At 37.5% G+C, this 22757-nt stretch overlaps 1 protein-coding gene across 1 annotated transcript in view; it reads left to right on the forward strand.

The window, feature by feature from the left end:
* Positions 1–22757, forward strand: part of PKHD1L1 (PKHD1 like 1) — a 149501-nt gene that overhangs the window by 120624 nt on the left and 6120 nt on the right. The window contains exons 63-73 of the mRNA XM_061171730.1: positions 1256–1346; positions 4831–4979; positions 5062–5184; positions 5748–5859; positions 5941–6057; positions 8044–8209; positions 10748–10980; positions 11173–11340; positions 12795–12952; positions 15719–15854; positions 18689–19033. Of these exons, the coding sequence (XP_061027713.1) occupies positions 1256–1346; positions 4831–4979; positions 5062–5184; positions 5748–5859; positions 5941–6057; positions 8044–8209; positions 10748–10980; positions 11173–11340; positions 12795–12952; positions 15719–15854; positions 18689–19033 (1798 nt within the window). The remainder of the gene's footprint in view (positions 1–1255; positions 1347–4830; positions 4980–5061; positions 5185–5747; positions 5860–5940; positions 6058–8043; positions 8210–10747; positions 10981–11172; positions 11341–12794; positions 12953–15718; positions 15855–18688; positions 19034–22757) is intronic.

Genomic DNA, 22757 nt, shown 5'->3' on the forward strand with positions numbered 1-22757 from the left:
TTGCTTTCAAGTTCCATTACAGGGTCTCTCTGCTTCTAATTGACTGAATGCCTTACACATTTTACTATTTAACTCTGAATTTAAATGCAAAATTATAATGATAGACTATAAAATCTCTAAAATCCATTTCTCATCTAAAATTCTTATGATTCTATATGCAAGGTTATTTACTCTTATCGGATATTACTAATTGGGCCCTTCTTGTTTCCCGTGAAGTTTCTTCAATTACTATAGGTATTTATTTAGATGTAGAGTGAGATTGTAAGCAAGAAAATAGAAAGGACAGAGAGGATTTAGAGGAAAGATAGCTTCCTCTTGTTTTTATCTTACTTACTTATACCCTAGGAAAGAAAAGGAATTTAAAAAGCTCTCTTTGAAAGATAGGGTAAGGGTTGAATTTTGTTTTTGTACAACTATTAATAATCACCTTAAAGCAACATCTGAAAGCCTGGAACTTAGTATACATTTATAAGGTAATAATGTTCTCTTTTTGTCTATTTATAGATGTTAGAATGTAATCAAATGTCAATTCCAAATCTTTAAGTTATCTATATCTTTTGAAAGGCATTTTTTTTAGTTTTATGAATTCCATTTGACTCTATTTTTATCATAATCTTTAAAAATAAGGCTGTTTAACATGCTTTAAATAAGTGAGATTTGGACTGTTTTGCTGATTCTATGTAGGCAAGAACTAAACCTTCTGTGCTCCATACTTTTCATTTTCTACCACTCTGATTTGGCTCATAAAATAAATTTGTTTAGTAATTACCTACTTGTTCTAACCCAGTTTTTTATTGTAGCAGATTTTCTTTAATGAATGCCTCTACTGAATTTTATGGTCCACTGTAATTGCCTTAGTTGTCTTGTTCTTAATAAATCAAATTGGTAACAGAATATAACCAAAAAAGAGTGATAAAATTTTTGTAGCCTTGTTATAATACTGGAATTTTGTCTATGGCTTGTTAATATTCAACCACGTCCAGTGGATTTTGTGACTGAAATGAAAAGTAATCTCTTTAATGTACTTTTATAATGAAGTCTAAAATGTAGTATCTAGTGGTAGGTTTACACCGAGAACCTAAGGTAATTTCAGTACTTCATTTGTATTATAAATTTGAATGGGGTGAATGTGAATTAAATTTTTACTCCTGGAAGTATCATCATAATTAGTTTTCCAGTGTGTGTTGCATACCTGCTCTCATTGCATAATTGTGTAAGAGCCTGACCCAAAGCATTTTCTTTATCATTATACTAGATAAATAGAGGGACCAATACAGTCTTACAAAATAACGTAGTGGCTGGATTTGGAAGGGCAGGATATCGCATCAATGGTGAACCTTGCTCAAGTAAGTCTTTGGCATAGAGTCACTAAAATTAGGAAATAACTTGTCCAAATTTGTTCGAAATAAATAATTATTGTTTGTGAGTTGAAAAGTAATATTGCTTCTTCCTGGGCACTGAAAGAACTCAACAAACTAAATTATTTCCATATAATATTGGGTTTAAAGAAAAAATTAAAACCAATTTTCTTCTCATCCTTCACCCCTATCACCCTTCTCCGGCAGCCCCAGGATGCCACGCTCTTCCCTGGCCCTAGGACACTGCAGCCCCAGGTCCTCTCCTGAGACCCCGTCCCCATCCTCAGCCTCCTGAGACCGGGCCTTGCTGCTCCCCAGGCCTCCCCTTCACAGTCACTGCCTCAGGGAGGTCCCTGAGCCCCAGGCTGAGGAAGGTGACCAGCCCTGTCCTTGTGATACCCTCATGTCCTTCTGTCCAATCCCATGCCATTAGCTGTGCCTGCCACAGCGTGTTTGCATTCCTGATCCCACTGGACATGAGCTCTTCCTTGACAAGGGTATCTTTATTCTATCCCTGTGACTGTAGAGGAGATGAGAAGGAAAGAGAAAATCAGAGGGATAACCAGGGAGACAGAGTGAGCCAGAGAGTGTAAGGGAGAAAAAGAGGGGATAAAGTAGAGAATGGTGGACAGTTGGGTCTGATGGACTTGGGAAGACACAATAAGAGTGAAAGAGAGTAATCCGGGCAAGAAGCAGTGGGATGAAAATCAACAAAAGGGATCAGAAGAGAGATGGGGGAGGACAGAATAGGATAAGGTGTGTTGACTAATAGTATCAAGGGAATAAAAGAAGGATAGATCCTTTAAAAATAGGCTTTTAAGATAACTATTTTCCATGTTTATGATCCAAAAACTCTTAACAACAGCTTCAGTGCTTGATTTGATGGTACTGAACAGTGATTATCTTATCCCACCACCACTTTCCCAAAAGCAACTTGTAAGCATAGAGATACGTGCCTATAGGGATATGTCACTATTTCATGCTTCCGCTTTAAAGGAATACGTGCTCACTATTCATATGTTAAAGCCTGCAAGCATGAAAAAAATCAAAGGACATGAACAGAGGGTTCTCAGATACATTTCTATCAGATTAGTAAAAATCAAGAGTTAACTGAACTACTGCTCTCCTGGCAAGGCTGTAGGGAAATAGTAACATTTACACTTTGCTGGTTGAAGGACAAAATGATATAACCCCTACAGAGGGGAATCTGGCAATATATAGCTACCAAAATTATAGAGGCATTTACCTTTGACTCAGCATTTCTACTTCCTGTAATCTAACAGTTGCCTCTACCAGTTAGAAAAAGAGTTGTGAACAAGGTTATTCATCACAGCGTTGCCTGTACTGGCAGAAAATGGAAAGCTACCCTGTGTCCAGTTACTGTGGGCTAGTTATATAAAGCCAAACACTGGAACACTGGGCCCCTCTAAAAAAAGAAGGAAAAAAGATGCATACTATGTATTAATATGGAGAAATCACCAGAACATTCTAAAATGATAAGTGGAGGTTACTTAGAAAGGGAACAAAAGAATATGTATGGTATATGCATTTACATAAAGAAACACTGAAAGTGTAAAAGCAAAAAGTCATTGAAGGTGAGTAGGAACAGGGTGACTGGTCACTTATTACTGTATAACTTTCTATAAACTCTTGACTTTTAAACCAGATAAATTAATTATTGAATCAAAAAAGTAAAAGAATGCTAGACCTGCTGACTTTACCTCTTGGGAAACTTAGCTAAAGGAAATGGAATTTTCTCTGAAAAATGTATAGCCCTTCTATAGTTGATTTTTTTAATCTCTATAGGTATTTTTGAAATTCTTTGAATAAGTATTTTTTTCTGTAAATTCAAAAATTATTGGACTTTAGCTAATTTTATTCTTGTGCAAAGTACATTTTGAAGGAATAAAACAACTTCGCCACAGATATAACTGATTCCTTGATGTATGTTCTTTTTAAATATTTTAGTTCCCAACAGCTTAAAGTAGCTTTTCTTTGACCTAAAATTTTAAAATATGTAATTTCTCTACAACTTCTTTGAAGTATTGTTGTGTTTTTTAATCAAAATATGACCTATGAATGTGACTATTTACTAATATGTATAATTCCACGTAATGCATTTTTCACTGAATATATTGATCTTCCTAAATAATCGGGAGTGTTTATAAGGAGCAACTGAAATATGAGACATCACAGAGGAACTGATGGTTTAAGTTCCTGGAATGGGACATCAATTTACACAATTCATCTCCCTAACAAGTGAGGGGCTGGGATGCTGGGAAGGGAACTCTGACACACATGGGTCCAAAGGTGGAGCCATCCTTGTCCATGGGGCTACATTGTGCAGAACCAAGGTGTAGCCATGCAGACAGCTTCTTAGGGAAGAAACAATAGAAACCAGGCCGACCGACCATAGGTGAAATGTCAATCTCAAAGGACTAGGAAGAAGGGAAAAGCAATCGAAGATGGAGGAAGTCAGATCCTGGGGAACTTGGACAAGAGAGCTGGTACAAAGTACAATTTAGGAGGCAGTGCTGCTCTTTATGGGGAATCCTCAAATTTATGCATGGTTGGGACGAGCTTTTAAGGTCACTGATCTGATTTGTACATAAGTAAAACTTTCATGAAAATCCACTTTAATTATCCTGTATATTAATAATGGGTATAGCTTCCATATATTGAGGCACTTTATGTGGGTTATTTCATTTCATTTTGAAACAACCCTGAATTAGACATTATAATATTTTATATATGAGGAAACTTAAGTTATAAAATGCTAAGCAACTTTCCCAAAATCATGCATACATTAATTCAAGAAGTATTTGATGAGCACCTACCTCTGCATTACCTCCTAGGCTCTAGGAATCTGGCAGTGAAGGAGCTAGACACAGTTTCTTCTTTCATGAAGCTTACGTCCTTATAGGAGAGAGGAGATGAATAATTCACAAATAAGTAGTAATTAAATATCAAAGTGAAAAAAATCTTAATTGCCATGTTAACTGACTGAGGTGCTAACTATGAATCCGGTAGTCAGAGAAGGCCTTCTAAGGAAGTGACACTTAACTTGAAAATGGGATGACCAGAAGGAACCAGTAACATTTATAGACAGCAAGTGGTATCATTGTGTTTTTCAAGTTTAGCCTTGTTTGAATTCAAACTTCATAATCTTTCTAAAGAAATTCATGTTTAATCAGATATAATAAGTTAAGGGTGCTAGCACTAAAGTAAACTTTTACAAATGAATATACAATTATTCTGAGTAACATTGAAGAGACAAATTAGATAAGAGAAATACTAAATAGAATAAACCATAAGTAGCTGAACCATACAAATATATATGATCATGTTGTTAAAATTTGCATCAGAATCATATATTTAACTTTTAAAAGAATTTCAACTTTAACTGATACTGCTTATAACTCTATGACTTGATTCATAATGTTAATTTACTGGTTCCGTATTTCCTTCAAAGGTCAGTCTTATTCTCTGGAAAAGTGGTTTGACAATGAAGCCCATGGAGGTTTATTTGGTATCTATATGAACCAAGATGGCCTTCCTGGATGTTCTCTTATACAGGGATTTACCATTTGGGCATGCTGGGATTACGGAATTTATTTTCAGGTAAATGGATCCAAAAAAAGTGATTGTTTATTTTCTTTTATGATTATATTTCATACTATGTAACCTCCAAGTTCTATTACAGACCACGGAGAGTGTGCGTATCTATAACGTGACCCTGGTTGACAATGGAATGGCCATTTCTTCAATGATTTACATGCCACCTGCTGTATCTCACAGAATTTCCAGTAAAACAGTGCAGATTAAGGTAAAAATTGAATGCAGCCACACAAAGCAGAAAGAGCAATTCTGAGAAGGGTAAAATTATTGAATACAAATGATTTTCTTGACTTCTTTGCCCTACTAGCCACACCTCCTGCCTTTGTGCTCATTGCCTTCTGCCAGGAAGCTCTCCATCCTTCCCTTTCCCCCCTCCTTCCTGCAGCTCTTCTTGCTTATCACCTGCTAATCTTGCCACAATTAGTTAAATTTTCACTATCTCTATGAAGTCTTTCCTGAACCAGCTTAGGTAGTTTTGACACTCCCTCCTCTTTTTGTTCCTACTTTCCCTGCACATATTCCTATCATGGAAACATAACATGTCTTTAAATATAATTATTTACATGCCTGTCTCCCCCCTCTGACTTTGATTGTCATCCACTTGGGGCAGAAATCAGAAATCTTTTTTATCTTGGTTTAGTGAATGATCCACTTCTCAAAGTTATACAGGTTGTGTTTTGCTACAGTGGAATTCATTATTATTCATTATTATGTTTTCTTTTAAGAAAAGTTATTATTAAAGCTTACTGTTTGAACTTTTTTTTAAAATAGAACTCATTAATTGTTGGAAGTAGCCCTGAATTTAATTGCTCTGATGTCCTAACTAATGATGATCCCAATATTGAACTTTCTGCTGCCCATCGAAGTTCTAGACCTCCATCAGGTAAAGATTTTAGAACTTTTAATTTTGGGGTTCATATGAGTGCATATTCAAATTTCATTAACTTTCTTCTTTTTATAAAAGGTGGGAGAAGTGGGATTTGCTGGCCTACCTTTGCTTCAGCACATAACATGGCACCGCGGAAACCCCATGCAGGGATCATGAGTTACAATGCCATCAGTGGTCTTTTGGACATCTCAGGCAAGTTTAAACATAGTCTTTGAAAGTCTACTCAGTTAAGTTCTGTAAAGAATGTGTAGAATATAACTCGTAATGTTTCATTGTTAGTTAAAAAAAATAATGATTAAATTAATCTGCTCAATACGACAAGCAAAGAAACCAGACAGAAGAGTCAATTTCAAGAATAGTTCCCTGGCAACATTCATACATATAAAAGAACTGACATTTCATTTTCTTTTTTTTTTTTTTTTTAAATAATATTTATTTATTTATTTATTTATTTATTTATGGCTGTGTTGGGTCTTCGTTTCTGTGCGAGGGCTTTCTCCAGTTGCGGCAAGCGGGGGCCACTCTTCATCGCGGTGCGCGGGCCTCTCACTATTGCAGCCTCTCCTGTTGCGGAGCACAGGCTCCAGACGCGCAGGCTCAGTAATTGTGGCTCACGGGCCTAGTCGCTCCGCGGCATGTGGGATCTTCCCAGACCAGGGCTCGAACCCGTGTCCCCTGCATTGGCAGGCAGATTCTCAACCACTGCGCCACCAGGGAAGCCCTCATTTTCTTTTTAAAACAACAGAAAAAGCACTGGTATAGTGATTTAATATTAATTAGTTTCTCTAAATTGTAAAGCCCTTTTATATAATTAGGGTTATATTTTATTAGACGCTTTTATGATGCAGAAATTTTAGTTCATAGAACTTAAATGTTTTGCCAAACTCCCACAGCTGCTGGCAGAACTAGAATTAGAATCAAGATCTCTTGACTTAAAATCTGCTGCTTTTTCACTGAACCAGGCTGCATCCTTAAAAATGTAAAATAATTAAAATAGATGTAGTAAACATACCAAGTATTTTCGCTTTGCCCATTAAGTACACTGAGCCATTCTCTATTTCAGTTTAGAAAATCTCCCTTTCATGATAACTTTAACCAGTGTCACCTGAAAGAAAGCAGTTCAATAAATTAGACATCTAAATTTTGACATATTATTTCTCATAACTTTAATTCCCAGAAAGAAATGCAAAACAAATTATCATTTTTTAGTGTTACTTGTAATGATACCCCTGCCAAAAATTATTTAACATGCTACATAGGTTTAGGACCAATAAAGGAGATCTACACAGGGAACAAACAGCATCTATTACTATAGTATTTTATTGATACTCATCTACAGGCTTATATTCATGCATATACAATATTTTCGTAGGAGAAAATACAGTCAAGCAGGGTAGTATATAGCACATAACTAATTTAAGAATTTTATGGAGTCACTTTTTGCTGTTTTCAGTTTTGAGTTACTGGATTTTAAGTGCAAAGAAGATTGTTTTTTGATCTAATCAGTTTTATCTTTTGGCCACATAATATATGCAATACGACCAAGAGAGCAATAGTATTTCAGTTAGCCTTTGCTGCATAACAAACTATCCCTGAAATTCAAAGCCTTTAAACAACCGTTTATGAGCTCATGATTCTGTGGATTGGCAGTTTGGGCTTTGTTCAGCTTGGTGGTTCTTCTGCTAATCTTACCTGGGATTATTCACTGAGCTGCCATCACTTTACAAGATGTGTAGGGGCTGGTTAGTCTGGGATAGTCTCACTTCTATGTCTGGTGGCTGGTGCTGGCCCTTGATGGGGTAATGAGAGTGACTGAGCCAAATGTCTCCTAGGCTTATTCACATGCTGGTAATCACAGAATTCCCCAAGAACACCAAGAGAGAGTGAGCCCTAATATGCAAGCACTTTTCAGATCTGTTTATACTACAATTGCTCTTGTCCCATTGTCCAATGCAAATCACAGAGAAAATATGCCAAGCTCAGAGAAAACATGGGAGAAGACTACTCAGTGGTGTGGATACAGTCCACAAATAGTGGTGGACTTATCTGCCACATAAGGTAAGAGTTCCATGTTCAAGGTAATGTTAAATGATGTGTTTGGTGGAATATACATGAAATGAAACTGATTTTACCCTTTCTCTATAGGAAATAATTGTTTTTCTATTATTTATGTTTTAGGTTCCACATTTGTTGGATTTAAAAATGTTTGTTCAGGTGAAACTAATGTGATATTCATTACTAACCCTTTAAATGAGGATTTACAGCATCCAATCCATGTGAAGAACATACAGCTGGTTGACACTACTGAACAATCAAAAATATTTATACATAGACCCGATATAAGGTAAAATATATGATAACTCAGTTTCTTCTTTTCTGTCATCACAGTTTTCCATTGTTTTCTTCCCCTGCCATAGATCTGAGAAAGTTGCTAAATTTAAAGTAACTGTTCATGTCTATGAAATTTCAATCAGCATTATGAAAATTAAGAGTATTTAATATATCTGTGTCTTCAGGTAAGTTGAAGAAGCTAGGCCTTAATATGTATATTTTCTCATACTTTCTTTTCCCATATATCATACATAGCACCATCATTAAACATAAAAGAGAATGGGTCAGAAGTATATTTGTACATTAATATCTCTCCATTAATAGTCATTAGGAATGAAAGTCATGTCTATCATTTCTTCCCTTTCCCTTACCTCTTTTGTTTCCTTTTGCTTTACAAATATCTTATTATATGCACCCCAACATGTACTTGGAAATTAAATGGGAATCATTATAATCATTGTGACTAAAAATATGCAGAAACTTTGAACAGTGATTTTTTTTTTCAATCACAGAGGTTAGTTGGTGTCAGAATATTTCTAGAAGCTGAACCATGTAGATTCTAAGTCTTGAAAGAATATAGCCAATAACTGCTACTCTTCAAAAGACATGCAGACCAGGAATTTAGATATAAGACAATATTGGAGGAAAGAAAGTTTCCATTAGAGCTCTTTGACCATTTTCAGTATAGAGAGAAGACAAGAAATAATGCTAATTAGATATGCATCTCTTCAGAGAAATGCAGTGTTTCATAAATAGTTTGACTTCATCTGATCTTATTTTGATGACAACCCCATACCTCCTCATTTAATAATTGTTGAACTGCAGTGTTTTTTGGCTCAGTAGAGCTTCTCCCCACTAGAAAGCTGTTACCTCCTATTTAGTTATCATTGAATCTTTCAGATTTAATATATAACTTTAACATCTAGGTCATGGAGAAAATATTACATTTAAAAATATGTCTTTGAGTCCTGTGCTTTTATTGGGATACTGTTGGCACAATCCCAGATCCCTTTTACTGAGTAGCTCACCCAGTCCCCAGATGCTCTAAATGTTGGCCAATAATGACCTACATTTGCCTGCTTTTCCAGAAGATTGCTCTTAGCCAAACAGGAATAGCTGTGAGCGGCTAAAGCTCTCCCTACTACTGCCTTCTTGTAGTCCACAAAAAATGACGAATTTATACAGGAGGACGAAAGGCCGGCCCCCTTGTCTCAAAGTGGAACAGCTCTGGGTGTAGTTCGTGATCAAGAGATTCTCCTGGGATCAGATTGAAGCTAGTCTATAGACCATAGTCATCTCCCCTTTTCTTTCCCTTGCCCTATATGGCTTCCCTCCTTCCCTTTTCTCTCCTTCCCTTATTGAGGACTCCCTTAATAACTCACTTGAACAAAAGTCCACATCTCAGGCTCTGTTTCTTTGGAACCTGAAGTAAGACAGAGCCCTAAACCATAATGTAAGAGTGCCACTGGGCAGTCTATTCACAGACTTGCTCACAAAGACACTCTGCACACACTTGAACACAAAGAACACAGAAATGACCCACAGAAATATTTACTCAAATCATCTCCAAAACTAATACAGTAGAGTAAGGGATAATTTATAGCTTCACGTCTTTCTTTGCAAAAAGCTCAGATCTATTAGATAGTATTTTGCTGCTGTAACTGTAGAATGAATTTATATTTCCCCATGGTATATATCATATAGTGTAAGTATGCTGTATACTATATATAATATACAATGTATAGTACATTGCAAATTAAGCAGACATTTTATTATTATAACCAGTAACAGTCAACACTCCAGGTGGTTCAGAATGAAGGCAGAATACCATCTACGACTGAACTGCATGATGAGTTTATAGTATTTCATCTCTTACAGTTCAGGTATCTACAGAATGGTTATTAAAATATATAGCATAAAAATCATAATTTAAGTATATCTGTTTGTATACATATAGGCAAAAGTCTACAAGAATATATGCCAATCTGTAATTGGTGATGAGCTTAAGAGCTTAGGATAGAAAGGTGAAGGGGACTGAACTTATATTAAGTATTTAGATTATTTTATAAAAAGCATATGATACATTTATAATTCTTAAAGTCCCATTAAAAAAAGAGAAAGAAGGGAAAAATATAAAGACTTCCCTGCTAACACAAGGATTTTGTATGTCTGCACAACTGAGTAATTTACCTGCTCTTTGGGCAATGTTAGTATATTTTGAGCAATGCACAAATATGAAATCTATCATTCGACAAAATATGGAATAGCAAAATGGAATTCTAATTTTATTTCCCACAGGTACAATTTGTCCTTTTGAAATGTTAATGAATTCATAATAATAGACCAAATCAACACAATGGAAAAACAGGCCTCATTACAATGCTAATTACATATGCTACTTGGTCCCACTTTGAATCCTTTCTGAAATAAGATTCAATCAATTAATTTTTTTTGATACTCTTATCAAATACACAAGTATATTCAAATGCTCTCTAGAAGCAGGGAGGTGTACCAAATCTAAGTATTCATGCATTTCACCTTTTCTTCACAGTAAGGTGAATCCATCTGATTGTGTAGACATGGTTTGTGATGCCAAAAGGAAATCTTTTCTTAGAGATATGGATGGCTCCTTTCTGGGGAATTCTGGTGCAGTGATACCTGAAGCAGAATATGAATGGAATGGAAATAGCCAATTTGGAATTGGAGACTATAGAATTCCTAATGTTATGCTCACATTCCCAAATGGAAGTAGAATTCCTGTCACTGAGAAAGCACCTTATAAAGGTTTGTTGGATCTTATTCTGTTAGTCCTCTGGTTCATGAAACAAAATATATCTTTTATGTTTAATGATTGATGTACTCAACTAATTTATATTTTCTACTTATTAATGTTATGTAACAAGCAAAAGATAGTATGTGGAAGCTGTTGTAAGGAGATTCTGTTTCATTTCTAAATGTGTATTCCTATGTTTCTAGGAATCACTAGAGATTCAACCTGTAAGTACATTCCAGAATGGCAGAGCTATCGGTGCTTTGGGATGGAATATGCAATGATGGTTATTGAAAGCCTGGATTCCGACGCAGAAACTCGCAGACTCTCACCAGTAGCTATAGTGAGCAATGGTTATGTTGATCTCATTAATGGTAGGTATTCATTGTAAACAAACTAGAGTTACTCAAGGCATTCACTATTTACTACATTCATGGACATGTCTCATAAATTATCTATCACATAAAACTAGTAAACATAGGGATTTCCTTGCCTTCTGTTTGTAAGATCTATGTGCAGGAGAGAGACGACTCTTCAGCAGTCCCCCACATTAGAAAGCCAGGACAATTACTCCAAATTGACCATTAGAAAAAGAAGAGGACATATGTATATGTATAACTGATTCACTTTGTTATAAAGCAGAAACTAACACACCATTGTAAACCAATTATACTCCAATAAAGATGTTAAAAAAATAAATAAATAAAAAATAAAATAAAATGCATTAATATCAAAAAAAAAAAAGAGGAGGAAATTTATTCCTTGAGTAATCTTTATAGATATGAAGGTGGCATAAATATATTTAAGAAAAAATTGATCCAAGTGTCTGCAAAAAAAACAATTTTCTTTACATAAATTAAAAAAATGATAATATGATATTTGGAATACTTGAGAATGAATATTCTCAGCCTACTTGTTTTTCATTTTCATGAATACTTGGAAGAATTAATCTTGAATCAGTGTGTTTTGGGGTTTTTTTGTTTGGTTGGTTTTGGTCTTTCTCATTCCTAATTCCTTTGACTGTCAAGACTGTCTTGTCAAGCTCCACAGTCTAGGTCTGTTCCAGAACATGTGTTCTGGAAATGTCTGGATTCAGGTGCAAAGCATCCACTTTCTTTTGGTTTTCTGGAAGGTTTAATGGAGTGTTATTTCTCAGATTGCTTCAGTTATTTAATGACGTTGACCCTCCAATAGTACCTATAATCACAGTCTTTAACAAAAATTTATTAAATAACAGTGGAGGAAGGTTAAAGGCAATAAAAAAACACAAAAGAGTTTGTCGAATTTACAAATTAATGAACAAATGAGTGAAAGAAATAATTAATAAATCAGTGGTTCAGACATACAAATGTCCCTGTTTTCTATGTACAGGCTTTATTTTTAACAAATTATCTCTGTTATAGCATATTTCTCAGCAAAGAGTCTGAGAAAGTTGGTTCCCCACCCAAAGTCACGTTTGATAAATAGGAGAGAGCATCAAGCATTTTCTTCCTCGCCATGGGGCCTGGACTTAAATATGATTATTAAAGTAGAGATACAAGTAAATCTATTTCCTTCAATGACCTTCCAGCACAAATCCTCAACATATACCCTTCTGACCCTGGGCAGTCTAAAAGTAAGGATAGTAGAGAGGGAGTTGCTTCCCTGCCTTCCTTTTTAAGGCAAGGTTTGAGAAATAGCTTAGATCACTGAATGGATGGGTGGATGGATAATGGCTGTAAATGCTGAACTTCACCACTGCAATTTATTTTTAATACAATTACTCTTCGGGTTTTGCACTAATAATATTCATAGCACAGAACATGAACTTTCATTTGTGTGGATGTAGGCCCACAGGATCATGGCTGGTGTGCCGGGTACACATGCCAGAGAAGACTGTCCCTGTTTCATAGCATCGTGGCTCTGGGCAAATCTTATGAGGTCTACTTCACTGGCACTAGTCCCCAGAATCTTCGACTGATGTTGCTTAATGTTGACCATGACAAGGTAAGGCAAGATAGAAATTATTTCTTAAGAGTTATTGGTTTCAGGTGCACAGGCAAGTGATTGATTCAGTTATACTAATACGTGTATCTATCTAAAACTAACACAACATTGTTAACTACCCTCCAATATAAAATAAAATTTTTTAAATAAATAATTATTGATAGCTATGTAAAAAAATAATAAAAAAATAAAAATTATCTATTTCATTTATTGACTGTCAAGAAATGCACTTTGTCATTCAGTAATTCTATGAAGATTATTTCTGTTCAATTATTTGAAGTAATAAATTTTTAAAAATCTAAAAAAGAAAAAGAGTTATTGGTGTTATGTGCATATATTTCTATCAGCTGAGGACTTTATCTCCTTCCCTGTCCTCTGGAACATCGTCAGCCTTACAGCTCATTTTCAAGGACCAGTAGGGTACCACCAAAAATACTGTGAGTCCAGACAGTTTTCATCAGCCTGAGAGCACATATGAGTTCCAAACACCTCTCCCCATATGCACTTGTTTGTGCTTCTACATTTGAGGGGTAACAGTGATTTCCGACTTGTGTGATTAGCAAGCACACCTGAACTTTTACATAAAAATAGCATGCATCTAAAACTGGTCACTCGGGATTATATTTTCATTCTTCCATGCTGCTATTATTTATATATGTCAGAAATACACCTTTGGAATTTACTTCAGAGATCACAGCACATTATCTAAAGTATCTTCAATAATGCCAACTCTGCTATAAATGGAATTCAGCTGGGATGATTAACTATATACGCTATGTCAGTGGAAAAAGAGTATGAGGTCAAGCAGAAGTCTCATAATATAGATTTTCTTTTCTAAGAGTATGAGATTTGAAAGTCCCAGAGTAGAACGTGAAGAAAGGACACTGAGGGCTTCCCCGGTGGCGCAGTGGTTGAGAATCCGCCTGCCAATGCAGGGGACACGGGTTCGATCCCTGGTCCGGGAAGATCCCACATGCCACGGAGCAACTAAGCTCGCGTGCCACAACTACTGAGCCTGTGCTCTAGAGCCCGTGAGCCACAACTACTGAGCCCACACGCTGCAACTACTGAAGCCCGCGCGCCTAGAGCCCATGCTCCACAATGAGAGAAGCCACTGCAATGAGAAGCCCGCGCACCGCAACGAAGAGTAGCCCCCGCTTGCCGCAACTAGAGAAAGCCCGCGCGCAGCAACGAAGACCCAACGCAGCCAAAAATAAATAAATAAAATTAAAAAAAAAAAAGAAAAAGACACTGATAAGAGGAAGCAGAGAGAGGAGTAAGGAAAGGAGACACCTGAGAATGGCGTTAGCAGTTCCATCCTTTCAGCTGCTCAAGATAAAGCCTTGGAATCATTCTTGATTCCTCTCTTTCTCTCACATTCCTCATCTAGTCCATCTGCAAATCCTGTTGAGTCTTCCTTCAAAATAACCAGAATCACCACTTCTCATGTCCAGCGCTACCATCCAGTTTGAGCCAACATTATCTCTTCCCTGGATTAAGGCAATTGCTTCCCAGCTCCTCCTCCTTCTCTGCCTTTGTCCCCTCTGCTGTCTGTTCTCACTTCATTAGCCACCGAGATACCTTCAAGACATAAGTCAGAGCAGGCCATTCCTGTGCCCCAAACCCTGCAATAATTTCCCTGTTGGCCTTTGCACAAGAGCCAGAGTCCTCACAGTGGCCTACAAGGCACCCTGAGACTCTCCCCCAACCCTTAGCTCTCTGACTTCTTCTACTCCTCCAGCCATACTGGGCTCCTTGCTGTTCCTCAATATATCAGACATGCTATCACTGGGGCCTATGCTTCCAATGGTGAGTCTGCCTGGAATATTCTACTCTGGGTGGCTGACTCCCCCACCTCATCAACTCCCATTCTCCTCAGTAGGCCTACCCTGACCACCCCTCCCTGCTTGGCTCACCCAGTTACTCAGACTCTGATCTACCTTTTCTTTTTTTCCATAGCACTTATCACCTTCTAACATGTTTCATACTTTAATTTTTATTTTTTCTATTATTTATTGTCTCTCCTTATTCTAGAATGTAAGCTCAAATAAGGCGGAGACTTTTGAGAGTTCCTAGAATAGTGCCTCAGTCAGATAGGGACTCGATTTTTGAATGAAAGAGAATATTTTTAATTTTAAAAATAAAAATGGTAACTCTGAAGTAACATGACTGTTAATATTCAGAGCCTCTGCAAACAATCTCAGAAGAAGATTCCAAAACTACCTGTAGCTTATTAGATTCCTTATAAATTCCTCCCCACCTTTGCAAAAGCTAAGTCTCCTCACTTTATGATTATATCTGATAGCATGAAATGTGGGGAATGAACATGAAAAATGACCAAAATTGAATGAGGTTAGTTTTTTGACTGATTTTTTTTGTCTTATTACCAAAATCAGAGGTAAGCATTTTTTTTCAACATTAAGTGCCTAATTGTGTGTGGTTGCGTTGTACAGAGCACTGCTAACTCTCCCGTTTCCCCTGCCCCTAGAGTTGAAAGCCTGTATTGAACATTATCTTTTAAAGGAACCCTCTCTTTAATTTAGAGATTGTCCTCTAATATTTTTTTCTTACATTACATTCTTTTCTATGAATGGTTGAATGTAAATCTGTTTAAAATTTTTAACTCAATATGTATCCTAAATCCATAAAAGTTAGTTTTAATATTCTACAGAAGGCATGTATAAAGGATATTTTTAAAGTGCTAAATTCTAAATATTCTGTTTCATTGTTCTCTTAAGATGCAAAAATGTTGTTTATTTTTAACAGGCTGTTCTGGTGGGAATTTTTTTCCCCACACGTCAACGTTTGGATGTCTATGTGAACAATTCATTGGTCTGCCCCCAGAATACAGTATGGAACTCCCAACAGAAACACTGTGAACTTAATAGACATGTGTATACAGGTATTTCCTCAGAAAAATACAGCATACATTGTATATGTATACTTAATTATGTATAAAATTCTTTATAATGTTTCATTATTAATATTTTTAGTTCCTTAGCCCTTGACAAATACAAGAGAAAATAAATTTTTACCCATGGTCCACCAAACACTAAAATGTGTTCATTTATAACATGTGTGTCCTGAAAGATCACTCCTGATGGAATTCTTATCTATCTGCACACATGCAGATAAAAGTTTGTGCGTGTGATGGATATTCCTTTGCCTCCTGAGAACATTTACATTCTACACGTTTAGTTCACTTATTCCTGCGTACAGAAGAGATTTTTTGCTTAAAATTTTCACCCTGTCTCTGCTTTACTTCTATTTCATAGAGGTCAGAACCTAAGTTCATTGGCAGTCACCAGAAGTATTGCCAAGAAAGCTAACATAACATTAGTTGAGCACCATGAGGTAAATATGATGAAGTAAACTCTGGATTTAAAGGAAATATATGGAAGAAGCTAACTTACCCATTTACCACTGTTGCAAGACCAGGATTTTATTTATCTCTATTCATTGAATTTTTTTATTAAACAGGTACTAATGAGGCCAATCCACTTCTTTCCACATGTGCTACTTATCATCATTTTTTAGCTGTGCCCCATAACCTTGGCTAACGATTACATAAATGTGTGCTGTAGATCATAATATAAGCTAGACAGGAGAGTATGAATGGATACCCATATTCATTACCGTCTGTGAAGCAAGTCCTACTTCTACTAATAATATGAACATCTGATATTTCCAGAGACATTACTATGTGTCAGGCACTGTTCTAAGTGCTTTGTATATAATAACTAACGGTTACTATATCCTAATAATACTTTGAGGTAGGCGCAGATGAGTAAACTGAGACGCAAGGGGGTGTAGTTTGCCAAGCTTTCTGTCTTAGCTCGGGCTGCCATAACAAAATGCCGTAAACTACATGGCTTGAAAACAAATTTATTTTCTCACGGTTCTGGAGGCTGCTAGTACGAGATCAGGGTACCAGTATGGTCTGGTTTCGGTGAGAGCACCCCTCCTGACTTGCAGATGGCTGCCTTCTCATTGTGTTCTCAGGTGGCAGAGATAGAAAGTGAGGGGGAGAGAGAGAGAGAGAGAGAGTGCTCTGGTGTCTCTTCTTATAAGGGCATTAATTCATCATGAAGTCCCCTCCCTACCCTCATGACTTCATCTAAACCTAATTATTTTGCCAAGGCCCCCATCTCCAAATACTGTGACATTGGGGGTTATGGCTACAGCACATGAATTTGGGGGGGACACAGTTCAGTCCAGAACAGTATCAAAGGTGGTAGGGGCAGAGCAAGGTACCGAACACAGAGAGTCTAGCTCTAGAACCCATGCACTTAACTATTATGCTACATTGCCTCTTTAGAAGCTAAGAGAGTGTGTTATTTTTACATACAAATGATTGCACATATTTACAGCTTAATTTTCATAAATTTTAACTCTTTTTAAAACGGTGCTTTTGGTACAAAGTACTCTATCATTCAAGTCAAGAAAATAAAAATGATCTCAACAGGCAGAATTTAATACAAGGAACTGGTTACACAAGGCTGCAAAACAATACCACCACTGCCCTTTTAAAATTTTTTTTTCTGAAATAGCATTGCTTTTAGATAAACATTTGCTTTGATACTTGGAATGGAAAATAATATCCCTGTATTATGAATCTATACATATCTTTTTAGATTACCCAAAATGTTTATTATTATCTATATCTCTGATTCCTTCCATTACTGTGAAGACATGAGAAAGTTAGCTTGGATAAGTGGTGTATGCACCTGTAACAGTAGCTTGAGAGCAGCTTCAATTTATAATACAAAAGCACATTTTTCAGATTCACAGAATGTTTAAGCCAAATTGCATCTAGAACTTATACTAGTAGATATTTTAAAAAATGTAGTAATAATGAAATGGCTTCTTAATGCCATTGCTATGAATGTCTATTACATTAATAAGAAATTACCTCTTTTTTCTAAGATTCTAATTTCTTTTTCTTAGTAAGCCTCACCATGAAATGTGGTAAGAAGCTACATGTCACATTCCAGTATTACTATACAGTCAGACTTTGGGCTCAGTATGTGTTTGTGGATTTATTACTTCTTGGATGTTATTTATACTCTGCCCTGAAATCATATATATATTTATTCATTACATACATATATATGTATATATAATCTCAATCACTTTTACAAAATTCAGTGCCCTAGTAGAATTTGTTTTGTGTTGACTAAAGAGTTTTCAGGCTGAAATGTAAACTTCTTTTATTGATGTAAGAGCCTTCTGAGATGTTTTAGTATATACTTCATTTGTATTACATACTTTTGTCCTTAGTAAAAATAGAAGCACTGAATCATCATTTTTCCTTAAGAGATGGTATATAGCACTGCATAAACTAGATGGCTGTTAAAGTTAAACTTACATTTTTAAATTACCAAATGCCTTTGGTCAAGGCTTTAAAATTCTGAAAATGTAAACAGTGTTACAACATAGGCTCCTGGTTCATAATTAGATTTTATTTCTCATTTGTACGTGTCTATAGCTAATTGTTTTTTAAAATAAATTTCATGTATAATGATTATTAATGGTATTATTTTTAAAATTGACTTTAATTTTGCATGTCAGTTCTTTAAGTGTTTTTGTTTTTAATATGCACATTTTCCTATGAAAGAATGATAATGTTGAACTTTTTCAAAATTTCCTAGATTTAAACAAATATTAAATACTGCATGGTAATTATGATAATGTAAATAAATTTAACTGTACTATTTTGGCTTTTTTCGTTCATAGAGCAATTCCTTCCTAACCTGAATTCCACTGTCCTTGGTGAAAACTACTTTGATAGAACCTACCAGATGCTTTACCTTTTGGTTAAAGGAACTATACCTGTTGAAATCCACACCACCTCAGTCATATATGTCTCTTTCCAATTACCTGCTGTAACAGAAGACGACTTTTATAGTTCTCATAATCTGGTTAGAAATCTTGCCTTGTTCCTAAAGATATCAAGTGACAAAATCCGTGTCAGCAAAGTAATACGAGGGGAGAGTCTGCGAAGGAAGAGATCCACGGGACTCACAGTTGAACTGGAGATTGGAGATTCTCCCCCTCAGTTCATAACCAATGACACTACAGGTATGAAAAGTAGACATTTGAGACAGAGTAATGTAATTCAAAACCACATCCATAAATAATGCTATCAAGGCTTGGTAAACCAGGCCACAGGAAATCCCACCAACCCCACATCCTGAAACCTATAAGGGCCTAGAGACCCTTCTCCCTGCTCTTCTCCCAAACTATTTTGAATTATGAAGGAACTTCAACCTCTGTTTTGTTATTGTAGCAGTTAATTACTTCAACAAAAGGATTTGACCTAACATAAAAGATCCTAGAGGTGACCTAAGGAAGTGACCTTATAGCTGAGAGATTAAGGGTGAAAAGAGCTGGTCAGTGAAAAGTGGGAGGTAGGAATGCTGGAGGCTGAGGAAGTAGTTGGTGAGTTTGGTACATTTGAAGAACTGGAAAGGGTCCAATAGGTCTGCAGCAAAGGCATCAGGAAGGACAAGCTGCCAGAGACAAGGTTGAGAAGGAGGCAGGTGCTAGATTGTGGGAAACCACAAGAAGTCTCCCTTTTGTAAGCCAAGAGAAGGACAGTGGATGTTTTCCTAAGGGACATAATAGACGATTCTGAGAGGTGGAGTGGTGGGTTAGATTTCCAGAGTAAAGTCACATATTTATACTAACAAGTGCAAATGTGCCAGAATATGTTCTGTCTTTAATTTCTATGATTGACCTAATCAGCCTTGCCAGCCATCACCCCTTTCTCTGTCCCTCACTCCTCATACCCTATTTCCTTTTTTAAAAAATTTATTTTTGGCTGCGTTGGGTTTTCGTTGCTGCGCGCGGGCTTTCTCTAGTTGCGACGAGCAGGGGCTACTCTTCGTTGCGGTGCGCGGGCTTCTCATTGTGGTGGCTTCTCTTGTTGCGGAGCACGGGCTCTAGGCGCACGGGCTTCAGTAGTTGTGGCACACGGGCTCAGTAGTTGTGGCACACGGGCTCTAGAGCTCAGGCTCAGTAGTTGTGGTGCACAGGCTTAGTTGCTCCACGGCATGTGGGATCTTCCCAGATCAGGGATCGAACCTGTGTCCCCTGCATTGGCAGGAGGATTTTTAACCACTGTGCCACCAGGGAAGTCCCTCATACCCTATTTTCTAGGTATCAGAGATAGAAATAAGCTCAGCTATCCCATCAGAGGAAATTTTGCTGGCTTAAATTATGATTTCCTTAAGGTGACTCAGTTTGGGTGGGCATTTGGGTAAATGTTCAGCCCTTCAGATTTTCTTCCTCTCCATCTGTTCAAGTTGGTATCTGAATACCAAGGGGCTTTCCTGACCTCAGGCCCTCTTGTTGCCCTCTTGTCTTCATAGTCTTTGCGACAGCATGGGTGGTCTTCTCTGCTCTGTATCAGCCTCTCTTGTGGTGCAACTGAACTTTCCTGGCCTCTTGACATGCAATCGCATCCCCAGCTGCTAATTCCCAACTGTACCGTTGTCTCTAGTGGTCAAGCACAAGTACTCTGACCTAGGCATACCCCTCTCCAAGAAGATGAGGTCTGGGTCTCTGTCAGAGGAATATTACCATCCAGCTAATGAAGCTTAAGCTGAAAGACTCTTTACTGGTACAAGTCCAGGGAGGGGCTTTAACTTTCAAGGCCCTGGGAGAAGGGTCCACTTAATAATGTGGTCAAATAATTGACTATTATTATAAAAGTTGCACAAATAAGACTTGTTTATAAAGAGAGCCTCCACGCTGTATAATTTTCAGACTCAGAAAATCCTGATTACCCTATTCCTGTCCAGCATCTTTTTCATTAAACTCCCAGGCTCTCTTATGTGCAAACTTAGGTGCTGGGTGAAGTTCTCATCTTCTGCCACTGGGGGTCATCACTCATTTCTCCAGGAGGTTTGCGTCTAAGCTTTAACCCCATGCACCTGCCACATTGCTGTTCTGGAATTCTACCAGTTAGACAGGCAGAAGGTTCTTCCCTTGTGGGGATAAGCCTGTGCAAAGGCTTGCATGAATGGAATGAGGTGCTGATCAGCTCTCTTTGTTGAAGGAAACAGGAAGCATAGGCTTGTGTTACAACCAGATCTCACAGTGATGTTCTCTGCCCAGTCATATGTTACTTTCCTTCATCAAACTTGTATTTCCTTGTAGCTACAGAATCAGGGCTTTGGGCTCAACATAGTCTGTTAATTTAGTCTAGGAGTTGTAGCAGGTCCATCCCACATATATAGATTGCTCACTGACTCTTAGAAATCCCTGGTAAGCCCTTACATGTATTGGGGTCCAGTATTTACCACACTAGCCACTCAGATGTCCAAAGAAACTGTGATTTATTTCCTATATGTGATCTAAACTGCTTCACACATAACCTCTCCCACCCTCCACTCCCTTAAAGCAGTTTTATCTTGTTAGATTTATCCAGATATAGGCATAATACAGTCTAAGAACATGGAAATAGGGGCAGGAGGAAGGACAGACCAATGGCCTGTTTCTCAGACTTAGATTGGGGTAGGGTTTGAGGTCTTGAGGAAAGCCCTACCACCTGGCAAGGAGTGACATCACAGCAAAATATTGGGAAGTGGCAAGAAAGATGTGCATGTATTCATAGTAATACTCCTAACTCCCCACAGCCTTCACATAGTGTCAGGAGATCCAGAAGTTCCCATATGTCCTAGAAAGCAGTTACTTAAGTACTGAGGGGACCTCTGGATAAAGAGTCATGTCAGGAATAAGAGCTCTTCAAGTTAAGGTCTTTGGTTTCTAGAAGGCAGTCGGCAGAAATGGATGCCTTCACACATCAAATGGTCAGAGGGAACCTGTTAACAGTGCAGCCTGGTCAGACTGGCCACCCTGCACCGAAAACCAGTGAGGAGAGGTGGTAGTAGTAGTGTATGGACGTGAAGCTCCTTTGTACTGCTGCCACGTGAGCCCTCCTACCTGGGAAGCCATCTTGCAGGAGAGTGTGTGGAGGGAGTGGCGGGGGGAGCCCGCTAGACTGCCATTTACCCCAAAGAGTCTGAATCAACCAAGGACACCTTTCCAATGGACAGGGACTGAAATTCCCCAAGAGTGTGATTTTCAAAGTGTCGCGTGAGACCTGCTGCCCGAGAGCGTTGCCTCCTTCTTCCCGAGCACGCTAAGCTTCAGGGCTTAGCCTTCATGGAAGAAACTCAATGATTGAAGTCTGTAAGGCATGACTGTGGATGCGGAAGAATCGTAGGTGCTAGAATCATAGGAACAGTACACCAAAACATCCTGGCTGCGATTTCTTAAACAATCACTCTGACTACAGTGTATGGAACAGAGTGCAAGAGGGAGAGAATGGAGACAAGAAAACCAGTTTAAAAGCTGTTTTAGTATCTCTGCTGCTGCTGGGTTAAGTAGGATTTGGGCAGTGGAGGCAGATTTAGAAATTGAGAACTGATTAAATGGTGTGGGGGAGAGGTGAAGTAGAAGAAGGGTTCAAGCAAGAGTTCCAGGCTTCTGACAAAAGGAGTACAGCGTGTAGAGGTGTCCCTTCATAACGTAAGGAGGGTTAGGGGGACAGTAGGTCTAAGAGGAACTGCCAAGCTAGAAAAAGGGAACAGAAACTACCTACAATGTTAGAATTAACCTTGAAAATTGTCAATGTCCAGAGCAAATAACAATTTTTTGTTAGTAATTTAATGCTAACATTAGCAACTGATTAATTCATACTACAAATCCGATGATGTTAATTATCCTTCCATTCCACAATTAACACTCTATTTTTAAGAAGTGATATGCGATGATAGACATACATGATAGTGCTTCA

This window comes from Eubalaena glacialis, chromosome 17, assembly GCF_028564815.1.
Source record: "Eubalaena glacialis isolate mEubGla1 chromosome 17, mEubGla1.1.hap2.+ XY, whole genome shotgun sequence".
Lineage (NCBI taxonomy): Eukaryota > Metazoa > Chordata > Mammalia > Artiodactyla > Balaenidae > Eubalaena > Eubalaena glacialis.